This window comes from Eleutherodactylus coqui, chromosome 5 (genome assembly GCF_035609145.1).
Source record: "Eleutherodactylus coqui strain aEleCoq1 chromosome 5, aEleCoq1.hap1, whole genome shotgun sequence".
Lineage (NCBI taxonomy): Eukaryota > Metazoa > Chordata > Amphibia > Anura > Eleutherodactylidae > Eleutherodactylus > Eleutherodactylus coqui.
In genome coordinates, this window is record NC_089841.1 from 197,738,175 (window position 1) to 197,760,909 (window position 22,735).

Genomic DNA, 22,735 nt, shown 5'->3' on the forward strand with positions numbered 1-22,735 from the left:
AAGTCAATAGAGGCCGTCCGACTCACAGCCCATACGCAATTTACATTACGTATACTGAGAGTGGCCTAATAGATCTTAAATTGTGACAGTGTTAGAGTGCAACCACTGACAAACAAATATTTACAAACGACCAAGGATACTTAAACATGGCTGCTCCTCCGTGTTCTGCAAGGACCCCCAGTCCAAACACTGCATTACTACGAACTTCGTTATCTTTATCCTGTGCTGCAGTGATGAAAGGAGGTAGTAACTGTGCTACAAACTGAGCGGTCGCTTCTCCCAGGCTCACTACTGATTCAGCAAGCGTACCCACTGCAAACGACTTCTCTGCAGGAGAGCAACTGGACTTCTGTGTGGAGAAGAACATTCACATGGTTAACACTGGATTACTATGGAAGTCTAAGAACATGAGATGGTCCCTTCAGCTAAGGGGCAAACCAGAGAGCAACACAGGGGACAGCTAGGGGCTCATGGACCTCGGAGCAAAAATTCAGCTTGTGCCCCCACCCTACTGTTCTTTGTGGTCTGCCCAGAATTTTCCGCTGCATAGCTGGCTCTCAAGTGGACAATAGAAGCAGCAGTAACAACTAGGAGCATAACTAGGGTCTTAATAGATTAGGGGCACAAGATCCAAAACACGTTTTATGCCCCCAGCAAAAAAATAAATAGCAATAATAGATATATAATAAATAATAATATATATCTATAGCTATGGCCGAATGCCCACGGCCGTATTTGCAATGTGGGATGCGGAGCGGGCGTTCGCCTCCGAATCCCGCAGCAAATGCTGCCCATAGCATGCTTTGGAAAATTGCTTTTTCCTGCCCATGAGTGGAAATCAACAGCAATTTTCCGCTTGCAGGAGAAAAATCGCAGCATACTTTATTCTGTGCGGATTTCCGCCTAGACGGCTTCCATTGAAATCAATGGAAGCCGACTGTCCTGCGGCACTTCCGCACTGAGCACTGCAGAAGTATTGCGGGAATCCACGTCATAGCCTGGCGCCTATTGTGCAAGCGTGGCGGAGCGCCGGCCGGCACATCTGCAGCACAGGGGCCGCAGCGCCGGACAGGTACGAAAGGATCACCGCTGGGGCACAAGGTTGGATTCCGCTGCAAGATTTCGGAGTCAGAATCCAACCTGGCCGTGGGCATGAGGCCTATCTGTGGGAGAATTTGTATAACATGGCAAGCTTAAATACACAGGCTCAACTCTAGTACACCTCTAAGTAATGTAGTCACCATATAATAGATGCCAGTTCTAAAGTAACAGCTACAGCGGGATCTGGCCAGAGTTGCGGTGTGGATGCAGGAGGTCACAGATGGGGACCCGTTCCCGCACCGAAACTCTGGCCAGCATCTTCAATGACATCTTCACTCAGCTGCTGCTGCCTGAATGGCTGCTTCCTCCCCAGTTGATCCTGCACCGAGAACAGGTGATCATAGAGGAGTTGGCTACTCAGGCAGTAGTAGTTGTGTGACAAAACACGGCAGTATAACTGGGGGTGATTTTGAATGGTTTCATTCTCATTTGCGAGGTTTTCACTCCAGTGATGCTACCCCAAAAAACAATGGGAGAACATTGCGATCTCCTGCCGCGTCTGACAGCCACGGCGGGGATGAAGGGAACCCCTGCAGGGATGCAAGGCTGTTTCCATGTGAAAACACTTTGCATCCAGGGGGTTTCAGAAGGATTACGAGGGCGATATCGCCCTCGCCAGTGTGAAGGAGCCCTCAGTTACATGTGAATTAGCGTTGTGATTTGTCCATATATATGCTATGATTAAGGACCCAGTCTGAAATGCGTAAGCAGCTATTTTTTTGAGGGATTTTACAGATGTTTATTAAATGAGGTTTTCATAAGTACAAGACCACCCCTGCTGCTGAACTTTGCTGTATTTTAAGTAGTTGTACTCTATTTGTCTGTGCACAGAATTTGGCCTTTGGACTTCTTTTTTTACAAGCTTATCGGTGGGGGTCCAATTGCTGGGAACCCTACCGATACCAAAAAGAAGGTCCTCGCATTAACGAAACAACAGTCAAGCAAATGTACCACGCCACCATTCATTTCAAGTGGGACTAATAAAAATATCCAATTTCAAGTACGTTCCTATCACTGATAGTCGCGGTAAAATAAACGAAGAGGCGGTGCACATGCTTGACTGACGACCTGTTCCTGCCGGGAACTCTGAGACTTCATGGGAGCACACCGTGGGGAACCAGGAACCACATTCCCCAGCTCACCATCACCATAACTTTACCCCATTTACACTGGATGACTGTCCCAGTGATGATCGCTTGATGAATGGAGGCGGAGTGGGCCAGAAATTGTTCTGACCCGCCTGCCTCCATTCCCAGTAAACAGCCTGCGATCGATAGATGAATGACTGTCTAATGATTTTATGGTCTGCATGAAAATCCGATCAGTGATTTATCGCTGATCTGTCTTTCACTGCAAGCACTCATATGGAACAATGATTATGCAAACCGCTCGATCTACAAGAGATCTGCACGAGATCATGATGTGTAACCGGGGCTTCAGTTTATCGTGCCGTTTCATGCTGACAGTGTCCCTTTAAAGGGGTTGTCCCGCGAAACAAAGTGGGGGTATACACTTCTGTATGGCCATATTAATGCACTTTGTAATGTACATTGTGCATTAATTATGAGCCATACAGAAGTTATTCACTTACCTGTTCCGTTGCTGGCGTCCTCGTCTCCACGGTGCCGTCTAGTTTTCAGCGTCTAATCGCCCGATTAGACGCGCTTGCGCAGTCCGGTCTTCTGTCTTCTGAATGGGGCCGCTCGTGCCGGAGAGCGGCTCCTCGTAGCTCCGCCCCGTCACGTGTGCCGATTCCAGCCAATCAGGAGGCTGGAATCGGCAATGGACCGCACAGAAGACCTGCGGTTCACCGAGGGTGAAGATCCCGGCGGCCATCTTCGCAAGGTAAGTAAGAAGTCACCGGAGCGCGGGGATTCAGGTAAGCACTATCCGGTTTTGTTTTTTTTAACCCCTGCATCGGGTTTGTCTCGCGCCGAACGGGGGGGGCTATTGAAAAAAAAAAAAAAAACGTTTCGGCGCGGGACAACCCCTTTAAGTGAAGGCCTTCCACGCACACAGCTTTAGAACTGCTCACAAGGGTCTAACAGCAGCATGCGTAAACAATCATAGCGTGTGTGTATATATGCTTGACTGTGGTTTCGTGTACACACACACACACACACACACACACACACACACACACATATATATATATATTTTAATTTTTTTTGTAGTCATAAACACCATAGTACTTACGGTTTTATTGATGAGCAGCGGAAGAAACCCTACAAAGTATGGAGCAAATATCCCTCCGCCAACTGCAGCAGCAACCAGAGGAATTCCTTCTCCTGCATACTCCATCAACATTGCATCAATCTCTGCCTGAATGTAAAACACAAGATCAATTAACTTTTTCCCTTTACATATAAAAATACACAATATCTTGCACTTTTTAGCCATTGAACGGACTAGGTTTTTGTACAAATCCCTTCTTTGCAATTTCTCCATATTCTGAAGTGATACTTGTATGATATAATTGCTATTTTACATACCACTGTTTGAAGTCACTCAAAATTAGACCAAAGTTTCTGCTTGGTGCCCGTTCCCGACAAAGTAATACAGCCGTATACTGACATGTACAAATACAGTAGATTTATAGTTTAGTGGCCCAATCATAGGTGGAAGACACACCTCAGATTATGGTTAATGCACATCGCTATACTCTAACAGCGCACATCCAATTCTGGGTCCCACTAACCTAAGACCATCAAGGTCCACTAGCTTTATTCAGAAAAAGAAAAAAAAAAGACTACTAGCATAGCAGCAATGACTTACAATGTGGATTTCACAGATGCGTTATATGTATCTATTGAAGATACAGTGTTCCTGTGAGATACAGCTCATTGCATGTGATGAACTTGAAATATTAAAAGCAGGCACCATGACGGTCCTGCTGAAATGTCATTTTATTTTTTTCTCATACTGGATGAAGCCCAGGTGGAGCCTGCTGGTTGTACTTAGCAGCAAGCTCCCTTCTGCAAACATAGTGTGTATGTATCCATGTTAGTACCGACTCTTGTTGCTTGGTGCCAGAGGCGCCCTTGTCCCCAATCACACTGAGCAAGTACCACCTCCAGCGCCACACCTCACTCTTTGCACATGGTCTCATTATGGCTTTGTGCATGGGAAGATTTTTAGTGCCATAGATGGGATAGAATTCCCTCCCATGATACCTTTCTCAAAGGGGCGTTCCGGACTGCACTGTTGGGGATCTATCCTCAGGACAGGTCATTAGTTGATCACGGGAGTCCACCACTCTGGAACCCCACTGATCAGCTGTTCCAAGAGGCTGCAGCACAGGGGTGGGCCCTACTGGCTCTTTTCAGGCTTGTAACATCACATTCATGTGTAACATAGCCTAAGATAAGCTTAGTGCTATTCAAGTGAATGGGATTGAGCTGCAGAACCAGGTACAGCCACTGTACAATGTACAGCCCTGTGAGTGCTTTTGACTGAAGCGACAGCAGTGCTCACCCAAGGGCTGCTGTCACTTCAATCGGCTGATTGGTGGGGGAACCCAAGCGAAAGTCTTCCACCAATCAACTATTTTTAACCTATCTTCAGGTTCAAGCATCAATCTAGGCCTGGGAAATCCCTTTAACCCAAAAAAAGGATGAAACGACATAAATATACGGCACTTGTTCCTGGGCTTTAATCCTGCACCATAGTAAAAATGAAGCACGAGATTAAAGCCCCAGCAATATGGCAGGAGCAGTTCGGGTCCTCGGCTGTCACATACAGTAGACTTACCTGTCCGGAGGAGAAAGCAGAAGTGATTTTTAACCACACTTTCTAGTAAATAAAAAAAAAGCAGAAGTGCTGCTCTCCTGTTATTCAACCTGGCAATCACGTGATCGCCAGGTGTCCTCTAGCATGGCAAAACCGCAGGGTCCTAGCAGACCAACATCAGCTCTGTCACTGGCTACTGTCACTCCAGGTGGATGTTTTCACCTGTAACTGGGCTTTCACAGATGCCCCAGTTATAGTGGAAAAGTGTGGAATTAAAAATAAAAAAAAAAGGGTTAACGTCCCCCCTAGAGGTCTAATATGATGTCATGGGGGACCGAGACGTTAAGAAAATAATTATATACACATATGCATATAAAAAGAAAGGGACCCACTGACGACACCAATCTAAACCATCGCTATATCTGCGCTTTAAGGCTGGGTTCACACGGGGCGGAACTGCCGCAGAATGTCCATGCAGACCTTCTGCACGGAAAGTCCGCCTGCGTTTTTAATCCCGGGGGTTAGCCAGCAAAGTGGACAACATTTGCAAAACTCTCATCCACACACTGTGGCCAATCCATGCTGAAATTGCCATGTGGTGCGAAAAGCAAAGGCAGCATGTCAATTCTCTCTCTGTTTCTGTAGCGCCTTTTCTATGGGGAGAGACAGCCGTAGCGGAACACTGACGGCGAAGCCGCTCCGAAATCCGCGGCTAAAGGCCGCGGGTTTTGAAGCTGCGTTTATCCCACGGAAATCTTGTGTTTTTTCCGTGCAGTGATTCCGCAAGATTTCCGCAGGATTTCGGTCCCGTGTGAACCCAGCCTAAAAGACTATAAAAATTATATATCAAAATGTCTGAAACAAAATGGGAAACACATTCCTGTACGTTATTTTAGTCTAGTTGTTTGAATTATCTTTGCGTGTATGCGTACGTAATAGGCACCAAGATAGAACATGTTTTGATTTTTCTTGCGCGTGGATTTCACACAATTCATGTGAGCGGTAACATAGCCGCCAGCATATTCCGCTATACCGACACGCTTGTGTAAGCCCGGCCCTAATGATATAATAATTCTGTGTAAAGGGGCAATCACATAGGAGAGATGAAAAATATTGTTTTTATCTCCCTTATAGTCCTCAGGTTTTACATATTGTATGGACCTTATAAAATAACACTGAGAGCAAATCACATGGAAGCAGAAGAGACCCGTTATTCTGTGGGACAATAAACTAAATATACTTAAATCCTATAACGTGTGTCAATCCATAATAACCCAGAATACGTGCCAAGATCTGGAAACAGTGAAGTAGGTGTGTCACCAACAGACGGTGTGTGACCAGTAAGCGTTGGTAGAAGGCAGCCGGCGGGGAGCGAGAGCCTGCACCTGATCCGGCTGATCTACCTGCTCGACAGGATCATTAGCTGAAAAGCAAATATGCCATGAGGGAGAGGAGTAAGCTCAGAGTAAAGACAACTAAGTCACAGCAGTTTATAGTTCACCTGATGGGCTCCTATTGGGTCACCGGTAAATACAGATACTCCTGATTTGTAAATAAGACGACCATTCAGATTATGAGAAGAGAAGTGGGAAAACAAACCAAGACTAACTAACAAAAAAAAAAAAAAAAAAAAGAGAGAGAGACTAATGTGACACAGAAAGAACAGAGGAGGATGAAGGTGTGAGAAGTGTGCATCTACTGCCAAGAGCAGGGAGTCCAGGATGGATATACCAAGGACTGTCCTACACATGCAGCTTGGAAAATGCCTCTTCAATCTGATGCCATTCTTCTTCAGACGACCATCTCTCAATCAGTCATCTACCATTTCTCTGCTCATCCTGGTAACGACAGATATAGTCATCACAGGTAAGAGGGGCTTTACGTCTTGCAGCTTACGATTTCCCATACTTTATTTCATGGTTGAACCTAGTAAAGATTATTTTAAATAGGATGTCATTTGAGGGGTTGTTAGGCACTTATGTTAACCAGTCGCCTTGAGCCCCTTTTACACGGGCCTATAATCGTTCGGATTCCTGTGATCCAGCGAGAATTTAAACAATTATCATTCAATGTAAATGCGTGCAGCGATTGGATGACGAATGAGAATTTGTTTGCTTCTCGTTCGTCGTTCAGTTTCTGCATGCAAAAAACAGAACGACGGATCGCTCTGTGTAAGTAGGCAGTCGTTCACTTATGAAGAACTGCTTGCTTAATGTGAATGGAAGCAGGCGGGTTGGAACGATCCTAGGTCCGCTCAGCCTCCATTCACTAGCGATGATCGCTCCTATGTAAAACCACCGGTCCGATTATAGATGAGATGACCTGTTGGGTATCTGTGCCTGACAGATCGGCCCATGTAAAAGCACCCTTAGGACCTTAGAAGAAAATTGATCAAGGCACTCTTTCTGGTGTAGAAAAGCTGTAAATTCTGCAGCACAATGGATTTCCTGTAATTCATGCCAGAAACCGATGTAAAGTATGATGCAAATATACTCATTCAAATCAGCTCATTTGATTTTCTGACACAAAGGCTGCCAAAAGATAAACGTCTTAATGAATTTGGCACGTTACTCCTGTGCACATTAGACTAGGACTGGTGTATGACATATGAGTCTTCATAAACTTCCCTATAAAGTCCCAACACCTCTATTATACACATATGGTGTTTATAGATAACCCCCACCTGACTGCGCTACCCTTCCTATTCTCAACGCTGGATGCTGACCAGACATGTGCTGTTCCCCAGCTGCCACCTGCCACACAATACACAGATTGTCAGAAAGGAAACCTGAATAGGCAGTCTTTGGTTTAGTGAAACGTATATGGCCATCTATAGTATGTGATGCACAGACGTGTATTTACTAACCATTACTGAGTATCCGGTTACTGTTGCTGCTGACACCCCTCATCACCTCTGCTACAAGTTTGACAACATTCTGAGAATCTAAATGCAGATCTCCGCAGACAGGAGTGATAACACAATCAGCCTCTCTAGTGGCAGTTGTGTGGCAATGGAGTTCATAACTAATCTAATCTATGTACTTCTTCTATCAAGCCAACACCACAGCTAAAAAGACCACCTCCTGTGCATCCAGCATTCAGATTTCCCTTGGCAACACATACTAATCTGGACTTTGAGTCACTTCTTATCTCTGTTGACCTAGAAGTCACTGGCTCTCCTCTGACATTGTCAAAGAAATATATTACGCCATCATCTAATATAATAAGTCTGGGTTCACACACGGCGGATTTGCTGCGGTTTTGCCGCGGATTACCGTTGCATATCCGCACTGCGGCAAAACCGCTGCGTTTACAGTGCAATGCAGCACAAATGAGTTTTGCAAAAAAGCTGTTCTCACAGGGCGGATTTTTTCCGCACAGCCGCAGTGCGGAAATGCAACTGCGGCGCGGTTTTCAAAGATGCAGCATGTCCATTCTTCTGTCTTTTCCGCAGCGGTTTTTGTCCATAGACCTCTATGGACGCAGCAAAATCCGCGGCAAAAAGTAAAAACCGCTGCGGAAAAAAAACCCAAAACGCTTGCGGATTCTTCCGCAAGAAAATCCGCAAGCCAAAATTAACCTTTCAAGCGGTTTTGCCGCAGAAGCATTTCTTTTGCGGCAAAACCGCAACGGAAAAAACACGGCAAAACTGCAGCAAATCCACCCTGTGTGAACCCAGCCTAAAGGTCCTCATTCAGGAAAGTATAATAAAGTACACATACTATATGTATTATAAAGGTATCAAAGTTTACGCTGTTGAAAGGATACAAGAATGCAGCTTTAAAGGGGTTGTCCCGCGCCGAAATGGTTTTTTTTTTTTTTCCAACCCCCCCCCCCCCCGTTCGGCGCGAGACAACCCCGATGCAGGGACTTAAAAAAAAAAAACAGCACAGCGCTTACCTGAATCCCTGCGCTCCGGTGACTTCTATACTTACCGGTTGAAGATGGCCGCCGGGATCTTCTTCCTCCGTGGACCGCAGCTCTTCTGTGGGGTCCATTGCCGATTCCAGCCTCCTGATTGGCTGGAATCGGCACGTGACGGGGCGGAGCTACACGGAGCCCCATTGAGAAGATAAGAAGACCCGGACTGCGCAAGCGCGTCTAATTTGGCCATTAGACGGCGAAAATTAGACGGCAACCATGGAGACGAGGACGCCAGCAACGGAGCAGGTAAGTGAAAAACTTTTTATAACTTCTGTATGGCTCATAATTAATGCACAATGTACATTACAAAGTGCATTAATATGGCCATACAGAAGTGTATAGACCCACTTGCTGCCGCGGGACAACCCCTACACCAATGTAGTCTGAGGACCTCAGTAGAGTTAGCTGTTGCCAAAGTACACATACACTTCCCCCTTGTCATAATAGTCCGGCTGCCTTCTATAATGCAGCTAGATCAGCTGGTTTCTGAAACTTCATTCTACTATATAGGTAAATGGTTTAAGGTTAGCAAAATGTAAAACTTGGGTAACTGGTAAAATCATAAAGTTTTCATCGTGTTCCTCAAACGGCTTGCATTTGAAATAGGCAGTAGCCGGAGTAAAAGGAGAAGGAGCAGTACAGCATTATGTTGGGTAACAGTACAGTATGGGTACAGCGTGTACTGGCACACTGTTTACAATACTAACACTGGCCATGGCACTAGGTGTTCTATACAAGGCTGTTCTATGCACTTAAGTCCTACATAACTAATGGCAATGTATTAAGCCACCGTCCCATCTTCTACAAAACATATGCTGTAAGCTCTATAACATGGCTGAGAACACCACTGTGTAGCGCAAAACCCAGCAGACAACTTAACAATATTTGTCCTGCGATTCCTGCAGTAATAGATGTGATCCCATTACATTTGTCTCCATTTATGTACGTTTTATACGCCAGGCTCACACAAACGGGTCGGATTGCACATGCAGGAGCCCACAGCTGAATCCGACCCAGTCCCCTGCCGACATCCGTGCATACCTGTAAAATCTGTACTGCGGATGGTCCGCAGGGCTCACCATTGGACATGTGCAATACAGATTTTTTTTTTTTTTATTAAATCCCTGCTTTTCACACACCATCGCTAGGCGAAGACCCAGAATCTGCGACCTTTCTGCTATGTTAATTGCAGAAGGGCTGCGGGTCGCATGGCTTGCATTGACTTGGAAGCAGTCCGCACGGAATCCGCACAAAAATAGAGCATGTTGATATTTTTTTTCCCGCGAGTGGAAACTGCAGTCGGTGTTCGCTCACGTGAGTGCTCTATTTGTTTGAATGTCTGTGGAATGCCGCGGATCGTCCGTGCGAGTGACGATCACCGATTCCAAAATTCACACTCCCTCGTTTGAGACCAGCCTAAGTAAACAGCAACCTAGACTGATATGTGCCAACTGTATTAAACAACGAAAGTCGTCTTAACCCTTTAAGGACCAGGATGCTTCAATCCTAAAAAGGACGAAAACACTTTTTAGGGATTTTACAGACCTTTTTTTTTTTTCTTCAGCCACCAAAATTATTTTTGCTGTGTTTTTTTTTTCTCTGACACATAGGGCTATTTTTTAGCTCTCTAGCACTCATTGAGCGCTATTGTAGCCTGTAAAGGAGGATGCAACAGTAAAACAGCTTCTGCATTTTTCTTCATTCCCTCAACTGTTCCCAACAGCTCAGGACTAGACTTATAGCAGAAGATTTAGGGTGACTACCCACTACAGTTTTTTTCACTGTGAAATTTGCGGGTTTTTTTTCTGCAAGGGTCTATGGGACTTGTAATGTTAAAATCGCGATTTTTAACATTACAAGTCCCATAGACCCCTGCAGAAAAAAAACCGCTGCGAATTTTACAGTGAAAAAAAAAACTGTAGTAGGTAGTCACCCTTACTCCTGCACCATATTTTTAATATCGGCTGGGATTAAAACCCAAAACCAAGCACCGTAAATTCACTGTACTTGATTCTCAAGGGGTTAAAACATTTGGTGCTTGTTTGACCAATACATGCGCCAGACTGAAATTCAAGCCAGCTATAAGCAGGCATACATTTACTACAATTCATATCAGTTTCTGGCATAATATATAGTAAATGCAGTGGGTTTTTATAAGGACCCTGGCCTTTTTCCTCTAAGCCCTGCCTAATGTTACAAACGTACAGTGCGAGGCACAAAAAGTCAGCATTTTTGGCGCAAGTAAGACGCACAAAAATCTATGACTTTTTAAAGCCAGGAAGTTTGATACATTTTCACCCCAGCTTATTCAAATATACTGTTGTTTGCTCTTGAAAACACTTTAGCTCCATTATGGGTCAGAAATGTCACCTAACAGATAAACTCCTTCATCGTCATCTGCTCTCCCACAGGATGGTAACTCGAAACCAGCAGAATTCACAATTTAGCTTTAGAAGTGAATAGGGAAGAAATGATCAAGCAACTGGAAATGCACAAGTAAAGCAAGTTACACTTCAGAAACATTGTAACTGTGGAATATTGTAAAAGTCTTGTTTAAAAGGTTAAAAAAAAACAGCCAATATCAGACAAAGATCTAATTCAAAAAGAAAAACTTAAAAAATAAGACCCCATTTACATTGACAGATGATCACTCAAAAGACAGTTTGAGTGACAGTTTTGAGCGATCATCTTTGCATAGTCTATAGTAGCAAAGTAGTTACTAAAAAGCCATGCAGGCGGAGCGGGACACCGCAACTATGGCTAGGCGAACAATACAGCTATTTTGCATAAACAAAACAGCTAAATTGTTTTCGGTGCTTACAGCTCATGTCCCGCTGTGAACTACCAGTGGGATACGAACTGTAAGAATCTTATCAGCGCTGCCGACTGGGATAATAGCCTGCAGTGCTAATAAAAGTTCATCGCTCAATTCTAGAAAACTAGAATTGAGTGAGAAACGAATCGTGCACAACAACTGCACGACACAACGGTTATCGCTCAAAAGATGGCTTTGAGCAAATTTTGAGCTATAATCGTTGTGTCTAAATCAACCTTAAGGCTACCTGCAGACGGGCAGATTTGCATCGCAGAATCTGCAGTGGCCGTCCGCCTCCGGATTCCACAGCAAATATCTTCCGTAGCATGCTATGGCAAAACACAATTTTCTCTACATGAGCAGAAATCGATTGCAACGTTCCGTTCGGAGGAGAAATCGCAGCATGCTGCGATTCTGTGCAGATTCCGCACGGACAACTTTCATTGAAGACAGTGGAAGCCGTCCGACTCGCGGCCCTTCTGCAAACATCATTGCAGAAAGTTTGCTGGATCCGAGTCATCGCAGCATAATCTGTACTGTGCATGTGCACCGGCCGGCATATCCACAGCACTGATTAGAAGACTGCGGACACTGGCTGGGCACAGGGTCAGATTCCGCTGCGGAATCCGACCAGTCGGTGTGCAGGCGGCCGAAAGGAGTCTAGCAGGAAGTTTGCTAACTACAGAGCTGTAGCTTTCAATCTTCCCTAAGCACCTGGAATTTCATGTCTCACTGTAGATGATTAAGCTGCGAGGAAGATGTATAAATACACATGTAATAAATTCTAATTCTTCTCTCCAGGGTTCCTGATGTGTGTATGGTTTGGCGGCAGGTCACTATCTCCTGGCACAGACGTGGTTTTCCTGAGATTTCTATCATTTCAGAATGAGACCTATCGCTCTATCCCACTACTGATCCCATGGATATGCTTCAGTGAAGAGTGGAGTCGGTCACATATGAACAAGTGGGATGGCACCCTCCCGGCCAGAACAGCTCTCTCTGTACAGTCTCGTCTTCTCAGTCTGGCTTGCTGGCTAGTTGCCACTTTAAAAGGCAAGCATGTGATTCCAGAATATTTAGAAATACCTCAAGAAGGTGACCATGGCGAATGGAAGTACCTCTTTACATATCTTAATGCAAACAGAACATTTGACTGGCAGCTTCTTTCCATTGGACTAGTCCTTGGCACCACATTGCTGCACAGCACGGTGGAGAACAGGGACGCAACTCTAAATAAATGGTTGGAAGAAAAGGGAACTTTCAAGAGAGTAGTGGCAACTCTTCTACTAAGTACGGGCACCCTAGGCTTATTGTACTTCCTCCCGCCTTTTATTACAGTGTGTTCATGGTTTATTCTGGCTTTGAATAGCATGTGTGGCCTCTTAAGGTTTCCAATTGCTCAGCCGCTAAGCACAGTATGCGGTGCTGGAAGATGTGCAAGTCCAGGAAAGACAAAACCTCATGCAGACATATTTCCATTGATGTTCACAGAAATGTCCTCTGTGCCCTCAAGAACATGAGTCTCATTAGCATTGTTTAAAATTAGATGTCCCTTAGAGGGACACAGACGTGGGAGTTTTACACTACATCAGAGAGCAGCTCACAACTACGGTACTCAATGCCTTCAGTTTCTCGGAAACGTTCGTATTGTTTTAAGTAGTGGTAACATTTCGCTTAGTTTTGTAAATTATTACAAATGACAGAAATATATGTACGCTGAGCATGTTTTTACGAGGTTATTGGGGTTTGAACACAAGCAACTACCCTAATAGCGACCCACTGGCCCTGGACAAAGATGGCGCACTGCTTCTCTGACTACTCAATGCACACTCTTCAATAGCATGCATCATTAGTCTAAGACACTACATGCTGTTTTAATTAGTCAGTGCTGCACTGGCCAATCAAAGCAGCATGTAGTGATTTAGACTACTGATGCATAATATTGTGCAGTGTGCACCAGGTAGTCAGAGAAGTGGTGCGCCATCTTTGTCCAGAACCAAATGATCGCTTTAACCCCTTTATTAGCACGCCCGGAAAATCTCCGGGGGGTGGCTGCACTGACCATGCAGTTAAACCACGGAAGATTTCCGTGGACAGCTCTAATACTGAAATGCGCAGAGCACTGAGCTGTCATCTGAAATCTTCCGGGGTTTTTACTGCACACTCAGTGCAGCAAGCCTCAGAGACTTCCCTGCCATAATACCAACTGTCAAAGTAGTACAGTACTTGCAAATATTTGCAAGATTAATTTGCATTGTTGACACATTTAAAAAACCTTCCCTGTGAGGCATGACATGGTAATAATAAACCTGGCACTGAAGGGGTTAAAGGGGTTTTCAAGACAAAAATCTTGATAGCAAATACGATGGGGATCTGCCTCTCGACACCTCCAGAATCAGCTGTTTAAAGATGGTGCAACGAGCGCCATAGCCTCTTCTTAGGCCTGTATTCTCATGTTCATCAGTCACATGATCTAAGTGCAGCTCAGTTCCACCCATGTAAATGGGACTGAGCTGCTATACCAAGCACAGGTGCTATGAAATCTCCACTGCTATGCCTGGTAGACACTGAAGCAGCCGCTGTGCTGACCCAAGTGTGACAGACCCCCACCAATCTGAAATTGATGACCTATCGGGAGGATAAGTTATTAATAGGAAGATCACAGCCGATGCTCGATAAACCAATCACAGCCACTCAATAAGGTCATTCACTGAATGGCTGTGAATGATCGAGTGCCAGCTGTGATTGGCTGGCGCTCGATCCAATCACAGCGCTCAGTTACACAGCGCTAACAGCGGGGAAATTTAAAACTGAGCCTGGAAGATGACAGCGAGGAGAAGTCTCATCTTGCCGCACCGCCGGGGACACTGACGCCGGCTGGGAGGTGGGTATTGCGGGTTTTTTTTTTTACCTCACTCGAGTATAAGTTGAGGGGGGCTTTTTCAGCACATTTTTTTGTGCTGAAAAACTCTGCTTATAATCGAGTATATACAGTAAGTCTCAGAAAACCACTTTAAAGAACATACGTAGACCTAAAAAATCTGCCTTGTACAAGGACACATCAAGCTAGCTGAATATTTTATTAGAGGCCCAACTTAATTTCACTTAATGACTTTGTAACTCAACTTGACAGGGGAAAAAAATTATTAGGCGTTTTCATAATTACGGTTGATATTTAAATATTTATTACTTTTAATATTTTCAGCAATTATGGAAGGGCATTTGTGAAAGTAAATATTAAATAAAACTGTATACTAGTTTGGCTGAAAAGAAGAAAAAAGCCTACCTGTTGGTTATCCTCTTCATCTTCAGCTTCATCCTGACATGCAGTCTGCAGGTACAAGGAAAATAAAAAAGTTAGACCTTTACTCTGCCGCACGGTTACTATACCGGTCCTGAGGTTGCAAACCTTGCTCTGTAGCACTGCTTTGATGACATCACATATTTTCCCAAGCTGCTCAGGTCCTCTCACACAAAGTTCCTTCACATCTTTCAGTAGATTGTTTAAAGACTCTAGGATGATCATCACCACTTCACGTTCTTTATCATGTACCGCACCATGCAGATAGGCAGGGATAACAACTTCCAAAAGCTGAAGGACGACTGTTGAAAGCATGGAGACGATGATATATTTCTTATCTTATTTATTACATGCAAACCTACTTCTTGTACACGCATGTTCAAAAAAGTTGAATCTTATTGTACACCTTACCTTTGGCATTGGTCTCACTGGGGTACTTTTGACACACGATATGCACTGAACGCACAAATTTTCCTATAGCCTCATATGCTGATTTCCGGACATTGTTATGTGGTGACTGGGACAGAAGAAACAAGATTAGCAATCAAAAACTAATCCCGTAAAGCAAGACTCCTTGAGCTAACTTCAAGAAAAGATTTATGTGTAAATAAAAAGCAACACTATTTCTGGCCATTATATGACTTACATCTTGTATTTACCAGTTTTTGACCTTTACAGACTCCATCTCTTAGGCCTCATGTCCACAGGCAAAATAATAATTAAAATCTGCAGCGGATCACCCGCACGCGGATTCGCATCCCATAGGGATGCATTGACCACCCGCGGGTAGATAAATACCCGCGGATGGGCAATAAAAGTGAATTAGAAAAAAAATGGAGCATGAAAAAATCTGGACCATGCTCCATTTAGGTGCGGGTCTCCCGCGGGGACGCCTCCCGCAGGCTTCTATTGAAGCATATGGAAGCCGTCTGGATCCGCGGGAGACCTAAAATCAGAATATACTCACCTGCTCCGGATCTTCCCTTCTTCGCGGCTTGATCTTCTCTCCATCGCGGCTGAATCTTGTTTCTTCTGGCCGGCGCATGCGCGTGGCCCGCAGCCGGCGTACCATGCACATCCGCCGGGCTGAAGAAAGAATATCCGGCCGCGACGGAGAGAGAAGATCAAGCCGCGAAGAAGGGAAGATCCGGAGCGTGTGGAGAGGTGAGCAATTGCTATTTTAAGCCCTCATGTCCGCGGGGCAGGAGGGACCCGCTACGGATTCTCCATGGAGAAACCGTAGCGGGCCTGATTTTCCCCGTGGAGATGAGGCCTTAACACTCCTTAACCCCTTGGTGACCGCCCAATAGTAAAAACACTATAGGTAGGTCATTAAGGGGTTAATGAGCGGTAAGGCCATGAATAAGTAAAGCTTCCTGTTTAAAAATATTTCACCATCTGCTATCCAAGGTTCGGCTAGAATTGTAACACATATTATAAGTATTTGCCCCACTTATCCAGCCCTGCTACTTAAAGGGATTTTCCAGTTTTTCCTGAGCCAAAGAAAGTAGACTAAACTGTAATGTGGTCTCCCATACACTGCACACACAGAAGACAATATCCTTCCCCTCCCTATTTCTCTGTACCAGACCATTAGAAGCAGCAGCACTGAGCAGTGTAGCTGTAAATCCAGCACTGGGGTGATGTAGAACACTTAAAAGGTATGCTCACACTATGGAATCTTTTAGCTTTTATTGTCAATGGGAATCTTCATTGCTGTTCATAAGGGCACTGAACAATCTGTGCCACAAAGAAAAAAAAATTACGAAAAACAAAAAAAAAGGTAGCCACATGTGGATTAGCCACGATGAACTAACTCATGAGCAGATCTGCAGGATACTCCAACTGAAAATCAGTGTCAGAAAGCAGAGGGTCAGCCTGGGACATCTGCCACGGATTCAATGTTGATTTTTCAGTCAGAAAGCGAAATCAGTTGTGTGAACGTGACCTGACTGCAAGATGTAGCCAGCCATCTATCTAGGTCTCTTCCTGCAGCTGCTGCTTCCTCCTCCTCCTCTCCGCTTCATAGACTAGCGGCTGATCTCAGTGTATGGACCTTTCTGTATGAATTTTATCACTAAATATAGAGTGAATGATCAGTGCAGGAGGCGGCAAAGTGTCTTGTAACTTAAGAAAAAAGCCTTTATCATCCTAACAAGATATTACAAAGTTTTGTATGTTAACTTATACTATTGATTTATGCAAAAAAAGTTAGATTAACAAAACAAACCAGACAGACAGACATTGTACATCTCTTAGGGTTCTCTCATACAAGTGTTTTTAACCGCTTATTACACATGCGGGTTTTGCGTGTGTAATATGTGGTAACTAACTTTACATTGCTTTCAACGGTGCCTCTCACAACAACAAAGTCAGCACGCACTATCTTGACGCGTATTACGTGCGGATACATACCAGGACAATGTATGGGGATTGATCATCACGCAAAAGTACGTAACGCATTGCGTACTGCTGTGTGGGAATACGTGGTGCGCAGGAGAGAACGCTGGTGTGAGACAGCCCTTATATACAATGCAGGTTTAAATACTAAACGGTTCTTACCTCAATGTGTTTAAATACTTCCTGGAAGCATGAGTCAAGATAAGGGAAAAATGAAGAGCTGAAGGAAAAATTTAAAGCAAAATGTGAAAAAAAAAGCCAGTGAAAGAAAAATTGTATTGTGGGAAGCAAACAATTATAAAGAATAAAAAAAAAAAAAAAGGGGACAGATTAATGTTAGCGAAAGGAGAGCGGAAGAGAATACAAGAATATGAATGGAATAGGTAAAAAAATAAAAGTACAAACAAGAAAATCAATGTAAGCGAGAGATAGAGGTCATGTGATCAAACAAAAATAAAATGGAGGGGAGAAGAATAACATTAATATTACTACGTTAAAAGATTTTCTTATAGGGTTTTCCAAGGGTTGGGAGAAAGAAAGGACATGAAATAAGAAGGACAAAAGGAAGGAGAGGTTGCTGGATAAGAACAGCAGGTGAAGGAATATTACAAGTTACCTGGCGTGTAACGCTATCACCCCTAGAGATGCGAGGGACTCTACTTTCTCGTCGACAAATGCATTCTCCACAATAAATCTGCAGAAACACAATACATCCTAATAAGGCACCGCACACTTGATAGTATCCCTTCTTAAGACAAAGAACTTCTGATATGCAGGCAAATTTGTACGTTTTTGTCATTTCCTTGTTATATGCCCAATGCGATCATGAAGCTAAAAAAAGGATTAGAACCGACTATTGTATCCAGGGAGTAAACATTAATGAGTGGTAAGGCCATGAATAAGGCAAATATTTCACCATCTGCTATAATTGTAACAGACATTCTAATTATTTGCCCCACTTATCCAGTCCTGCTACTTAAAAGGGGTTTCCCAGGAAGAATACTATTGATGACCTGTCCTCGGGATAGGTCATCAATAGTTGATCGGCTGGAGGTCTGTTGCTCAGGACCCGGACCAATTAGCTGACTGTGCACCCGCTGACAGCACCACAATTACACAGGGGTCACAGTGGAAGTCTCTGGTTCGATCTCTAAGTTCGACCTCATTGAAATCAACGCGAGCTGTGCCTGCAGTTTTAAGTGCTGACCACTACACAGAGGTCGGAGCAGAAACTTCAGTTGCTTTTGCTCCGACCCCAGTGCAATTATGACGCTGTCAGCGGGTGCACAATCAGCTGATCGGTCGGGGTCCCGAGGTGACAGACCCCAGCCGATCAACCATTGATGACCCATCCTAGGGATAGGTCATCAATAGTATTCTCCTTGGGAAAACCCCTTTAATGGACAAAGACTCACAATATTATTTCTTCATTACAAATAACCTGACCTAAGACAGGGTAATGCACCTCTAAACTGGAATGGGAAGGGGTGCAATCTAAAGCCACACCGTTTGTTCCTGTCAAGCCTATCGTTCAGCGTAATCGATGGAAATGGGAAGTTTGAGGCCTTGCAGCTCAACCCCCTTTCTCATCAGGTCTGCAGATACATTCTCGCGCACTAGTACAGGTATCCACAGGCTGTACTGATTACAGCTATTTTGGGCCACTCCCAGACAACCTCTTTAAGTAAGCCTGCGGGGGTTATTCGTAATGTTCTTTTAGTAAACAGAAAAGCGTATAATCATAGCCTAAATTTACCCCGGTCCTCTGCAGTCCAATGTTCTCTGATGAAGCCCCCTTCAGACTGTTTGGAAAATGTGGAAGAATGTCCAGAGAATAAAAGGTAAGCGCTACCACGAGTCCTGTGTCAGGCCAACAGTAAAGCATCCGGAGACCATTCATGTGTGCGTTTGCTTTTAATCAAAAGTAGTGGTCTCACTCAAACTTTTGCCTAAAAACACTGCCACGAATAATGAATGGTATCTAAATATCCTATACGAGCAACCTCTCCAACAACCCAGGAGAAATTTGTTGATGAACAATGGGTTTTCCAGCATGATGGAGCACCATGTCACAGGGCAAAAGTGATAACTAAGTGTCTCAGTGAACAAAACATAGAAATTTTGGGTCCATAGCTAGGAAACTCCTCAGATCTCAATCCCATTGAGAACCTGTGATCAATCCTCAAATAATAGGTGTGCCCAAAAAACAAACCACACAAATTGTGATAAACTCCCGGACCGGATTAGGCAGGAATGTGTTGCCATCGGTCAGGATTTGGCTCAGAAGCTCATATCCGCCATGCCAGGACGAATTGCATAAGTCTTGAAAAGTAAGAATCAATACTGTGAATATTGAGTCTTTGCCTAAATTTGATGTATTTGTCATTAAAAGTATAAAAATGTATGAAATGCTTATTGCCGTACTTCTGTATACCACAGACACATCTGACAAAAAGATCTAAAAACACCGAAGCAGAAAACTTTGTAAAAACCTAAATTTGTGTCAGTCTCAAAACATTTGGCCTGGACTGAGCTTTGATGTAATCTGCTTAAGTAGGGTGTACTGCAAGTTGTTTACAACTGAGGAAAATAAACTTGTTAAGATCATGCAGTGTAAATAAAACAAACTAGAATAAAAGGGCTACAGGGTTACTAATATACAGAGACCCCTTCAGATTCTAGCTATTAGACATTGTACCTCACAGGTAATTGCTGTACGGTGCCTTGGGGAAGCAGTGCTTTGCTAAGAAATGCCAAAGAGGCTGTATTCCATAAATCAGTGGGTTCCCAGCAATGGAACCCTGCTGATGGGAACAAACTATGTCTTATCCTAGTAATATGCCACAGCTGGCTTTCAATGGAAAACCTATGGCAACTGCTCATACTAGAAAATTGTCTGACAATATATAACCCTTGGAATGCACTACTCAGCTTCTCATTACCAGTAGAGAAGACGATTGCAATGAAAGGCAACACCTCTATTAGGCCTCATGTCCACGGGAAAAAAAAATTTTAAAAATCAGGCCCGCCGCGGATTCTTCATGGAGAATCCGTAGTGGGTCCCTCCTGCTCCACGGACATGAGGCTAAAAATTGATAAACTCACCTCTCTGGACGCTGTGTTTCTTCCCTTCTTCGCGGACGGATCTTCTTTCTTCGGCCCAGTGGATGTGCTCGGCATGCCGGCAGCGTGCCGGGCACAGCCGCCGGGCCGAAGATCTGGCTGCGAAGAAGGAAAGAACCGCAGCGTCCCGAGAGATGTGTTTTAATTCAGGTGTGGGTCTCCTGTGGATCCGGACGGCTTCCAAAGGCTTCAATAGAAGCCTGCGGGAGCCGTTCCCGTGGGAGACCCGCACGAAAATTGAGCATGTTGCGGATTTTTTTCCCGCATGCAGATCCGCGCCTGAAGGGAAAAATGACATCTGCAGGTATTTAACTACCTGCGGGTGTCCAATGCATCCCTATGGAGCGCGGATCAGTGTGCAGGAAAACCGCTGCGAATTTTAAATGTTAATTGTACCGTGGACATGAGGCCTTAGACAGATAACGCAGGATCACACCATGAACCAAATGTCACACTGCTCCTGTACATGATACAGAGCTTTTTTTTTTTTTACAAAACTCTACCTAAAAAAAGTATATACTTTGCATTCAATAAATAAATAATTAATTAATTAATTAAGACGATACATTCCCTTCTAATGACTAATGATGTTATGTTCCTACAAGTAGGCGAGTGTATTGTAGAGCAGGTACACTGCGGACATTACACTCGGATGTCCTCTGGACAGCATAGTTCTAAAATGCACTGCTCTGGTTGAAACGTGGTTAACAATTAAGAGGCGTCATAAGCTCTTGGCACTCGGCCTCAGAGTACAGGACTGCCTGGATGTTACCTGGATAATTAGACAGTTTGCCGACATGAATCAAAAAAATCTAAAGTATTCATTTGCTGCCACTAAGAGCTTTGCTTAAAACAAGCATATATATATATACACCATACCCTTCAATGTCAGGATCCTCCTCTTCTTCTTCATGAATGACAACGTCCTCCTCATCAGCTTCATCATCAAACAGCATAAAGGAGCGATTCTCATTATATTGGATCTTTTTATTTAAAAGGAATAAATAGATAAGGGGGAGTACATTAGTCTGGGCGTACAAGAGTGCTTTTCATCTGAAAGACATCATTTCAGCCATATAAAAGTTTAGATTAGTTTTTTTAATCAGCTTTTGGAATTTATTTGTATTTACAGATGGACAATATAATAGGAAGGTAACCAAACACAGTAGTTTAAAACGACTGCCGAAGCGCGGATGTCAAGGCTAAGGTTGACTTGAGAAAGACTGCTATAGGCGGTCGAAACGTTATTCCATTATGGAGGAAATAAAGAGGAATCGAGCATGATGCAATTTTACTTGCACTCTCTATGCTGCTCATGACTCTTCTATATATCAAGTTTCTGTGGATTGCAGAGTCATATCCTTCACTTAAGTGTGCATAGCTCAAGGTTTACTGGTTGTGCTGCTGACCCAACCATCATCTGGAAATCAATGCTAAGGTCATTAGCGCTCATGCAGAGCGTTTACACAGAAAGACTTCACCGCTGAATCGCGGGCTTCTCGTGTGATTTTTTTCGCATTTACACTGAAGATTATCGCTCATATTCACTCGTTTGAACGAATTTTGAGTGATAATCATTCTGTGTAAATGGGCCATAAATGGTGGCGCTCTGAGACTGGCCTATCTTTTTTACGCAGAAGTATTTGCAGAGTTTTTCCTCATTAAAACTCACCACTATCCCTTGCGATGACTTTAGAGTAAGAAGCATCATAGTTGTCATTTTTTCTAGATGATGAGAAATATTATCTTCCATAACTCCAGAAAGAGCAGCAAACAGACTATAGCTGTAACAAGACAGATCACTGGCTTTAACACATGCAATAGTGTAACAACATTGAAAGAGGACATTGCACTTTGGTTATATAAAAGTATATGGTAAAAGGCTTATTCAGTGCATGTGGTTCACACAGCTTTAATGCACAATGTATGTACATTTATTTTAACCAATTCCATTTAAAACTAGAGATGAGAGAGAGCATCGCTCTTCTCGAGTAACTGCATACTTGTCCGTGCAAATGCGGGGGGGGGGGGGGGGGGGGGGGGGCGGGTGACAGAGAGATCTCTCCCCCCGGCATTTGTTTGAACGAGTATGCAGTTACTCGAGAAGAGCGATGCTCGCTCAAGTAACTGCCTTAACCGAATATGCTCGCTCATCTCTATTTAACGCCATTGCACAAGAAGAACCTATTTAAAAATATCAAAACCCACATTGATCACGAATAAATTTGATCCAAGGCTATGGGTTGGAAAAAAAAAAAAAAAACTCAAATTATTTGGGCGCCAAGTGTAACAATTTAGGAGACAAATTATATTTTTGATTGCATTTGCTACCATTTTAGTCG

The 22,735-nt window shown here is 43.9% G+C and overlaps 1 protein-coding gene and 1 long non-coding RNA gene across 3 annotated transcripts in view; one reads left to right on the forward strand and one right to left on the reverse strand.

The window, feature by feature from the left end:
* Positions 1 to 22,735, reverse strand: part of IPO4 (importin 4) — a 62,695-nt gene that overhangs the window by 10,388 nt on the left and 29,572 nt on the right. For both annotated transcript variants that reach the window (XM_066604036.1, XM_066604037.1), the window contains 9 exons: positions 22,066 to 22,177; positions 21,273 to 21,376; positions 17,887 to 17,964; positions 17,433 to 17,490; positions 15,282 to 15,387; positions 14,979 to 15,172; positions 14,856 to 14,900; positions 3,298 to 3,423; positions 141 to 349 (listed from right to left, as the gene is read on the reverse strand). In XM_066604036.1, the coding sequence (XP_066460133.1) occupies positions 141 to 349; positions 3,298 to 3,423; positions 14,856 to 14,900; positions 14,979 to 15,172; positions 15,282 to 15,387; positions 17,433 to 17,490; positions 17,887 to 17,964; positions 21,273 to 21,376; positions 22,066 to 22,177 (1,032 nt within the window). The remainder of the gene's footprint in view (positions 1 to 140; positions 350 to 3,297; positions 3,424 to 14,855; positions 14,901 to 14,978; positions 15,173 to 15,281; positions 15,388 to 17,432; positions 17,491 to 17,886; positions 17,965 to 21,272; positions 21,377 to 22,065; positions 22,178 to 22,735) is intronic.
* LOC136628266 (uncharacterized) lies at positions 6,022 to 15,506 on the forward strand. The gene is made up of 2 exons (XR_010792867.1): positions 6,022 to 6,696; positions 12,371 to 15,506. It is a non-coding gene; the product is annotated as an uncharacterized lncRNA (long non-coding RNA).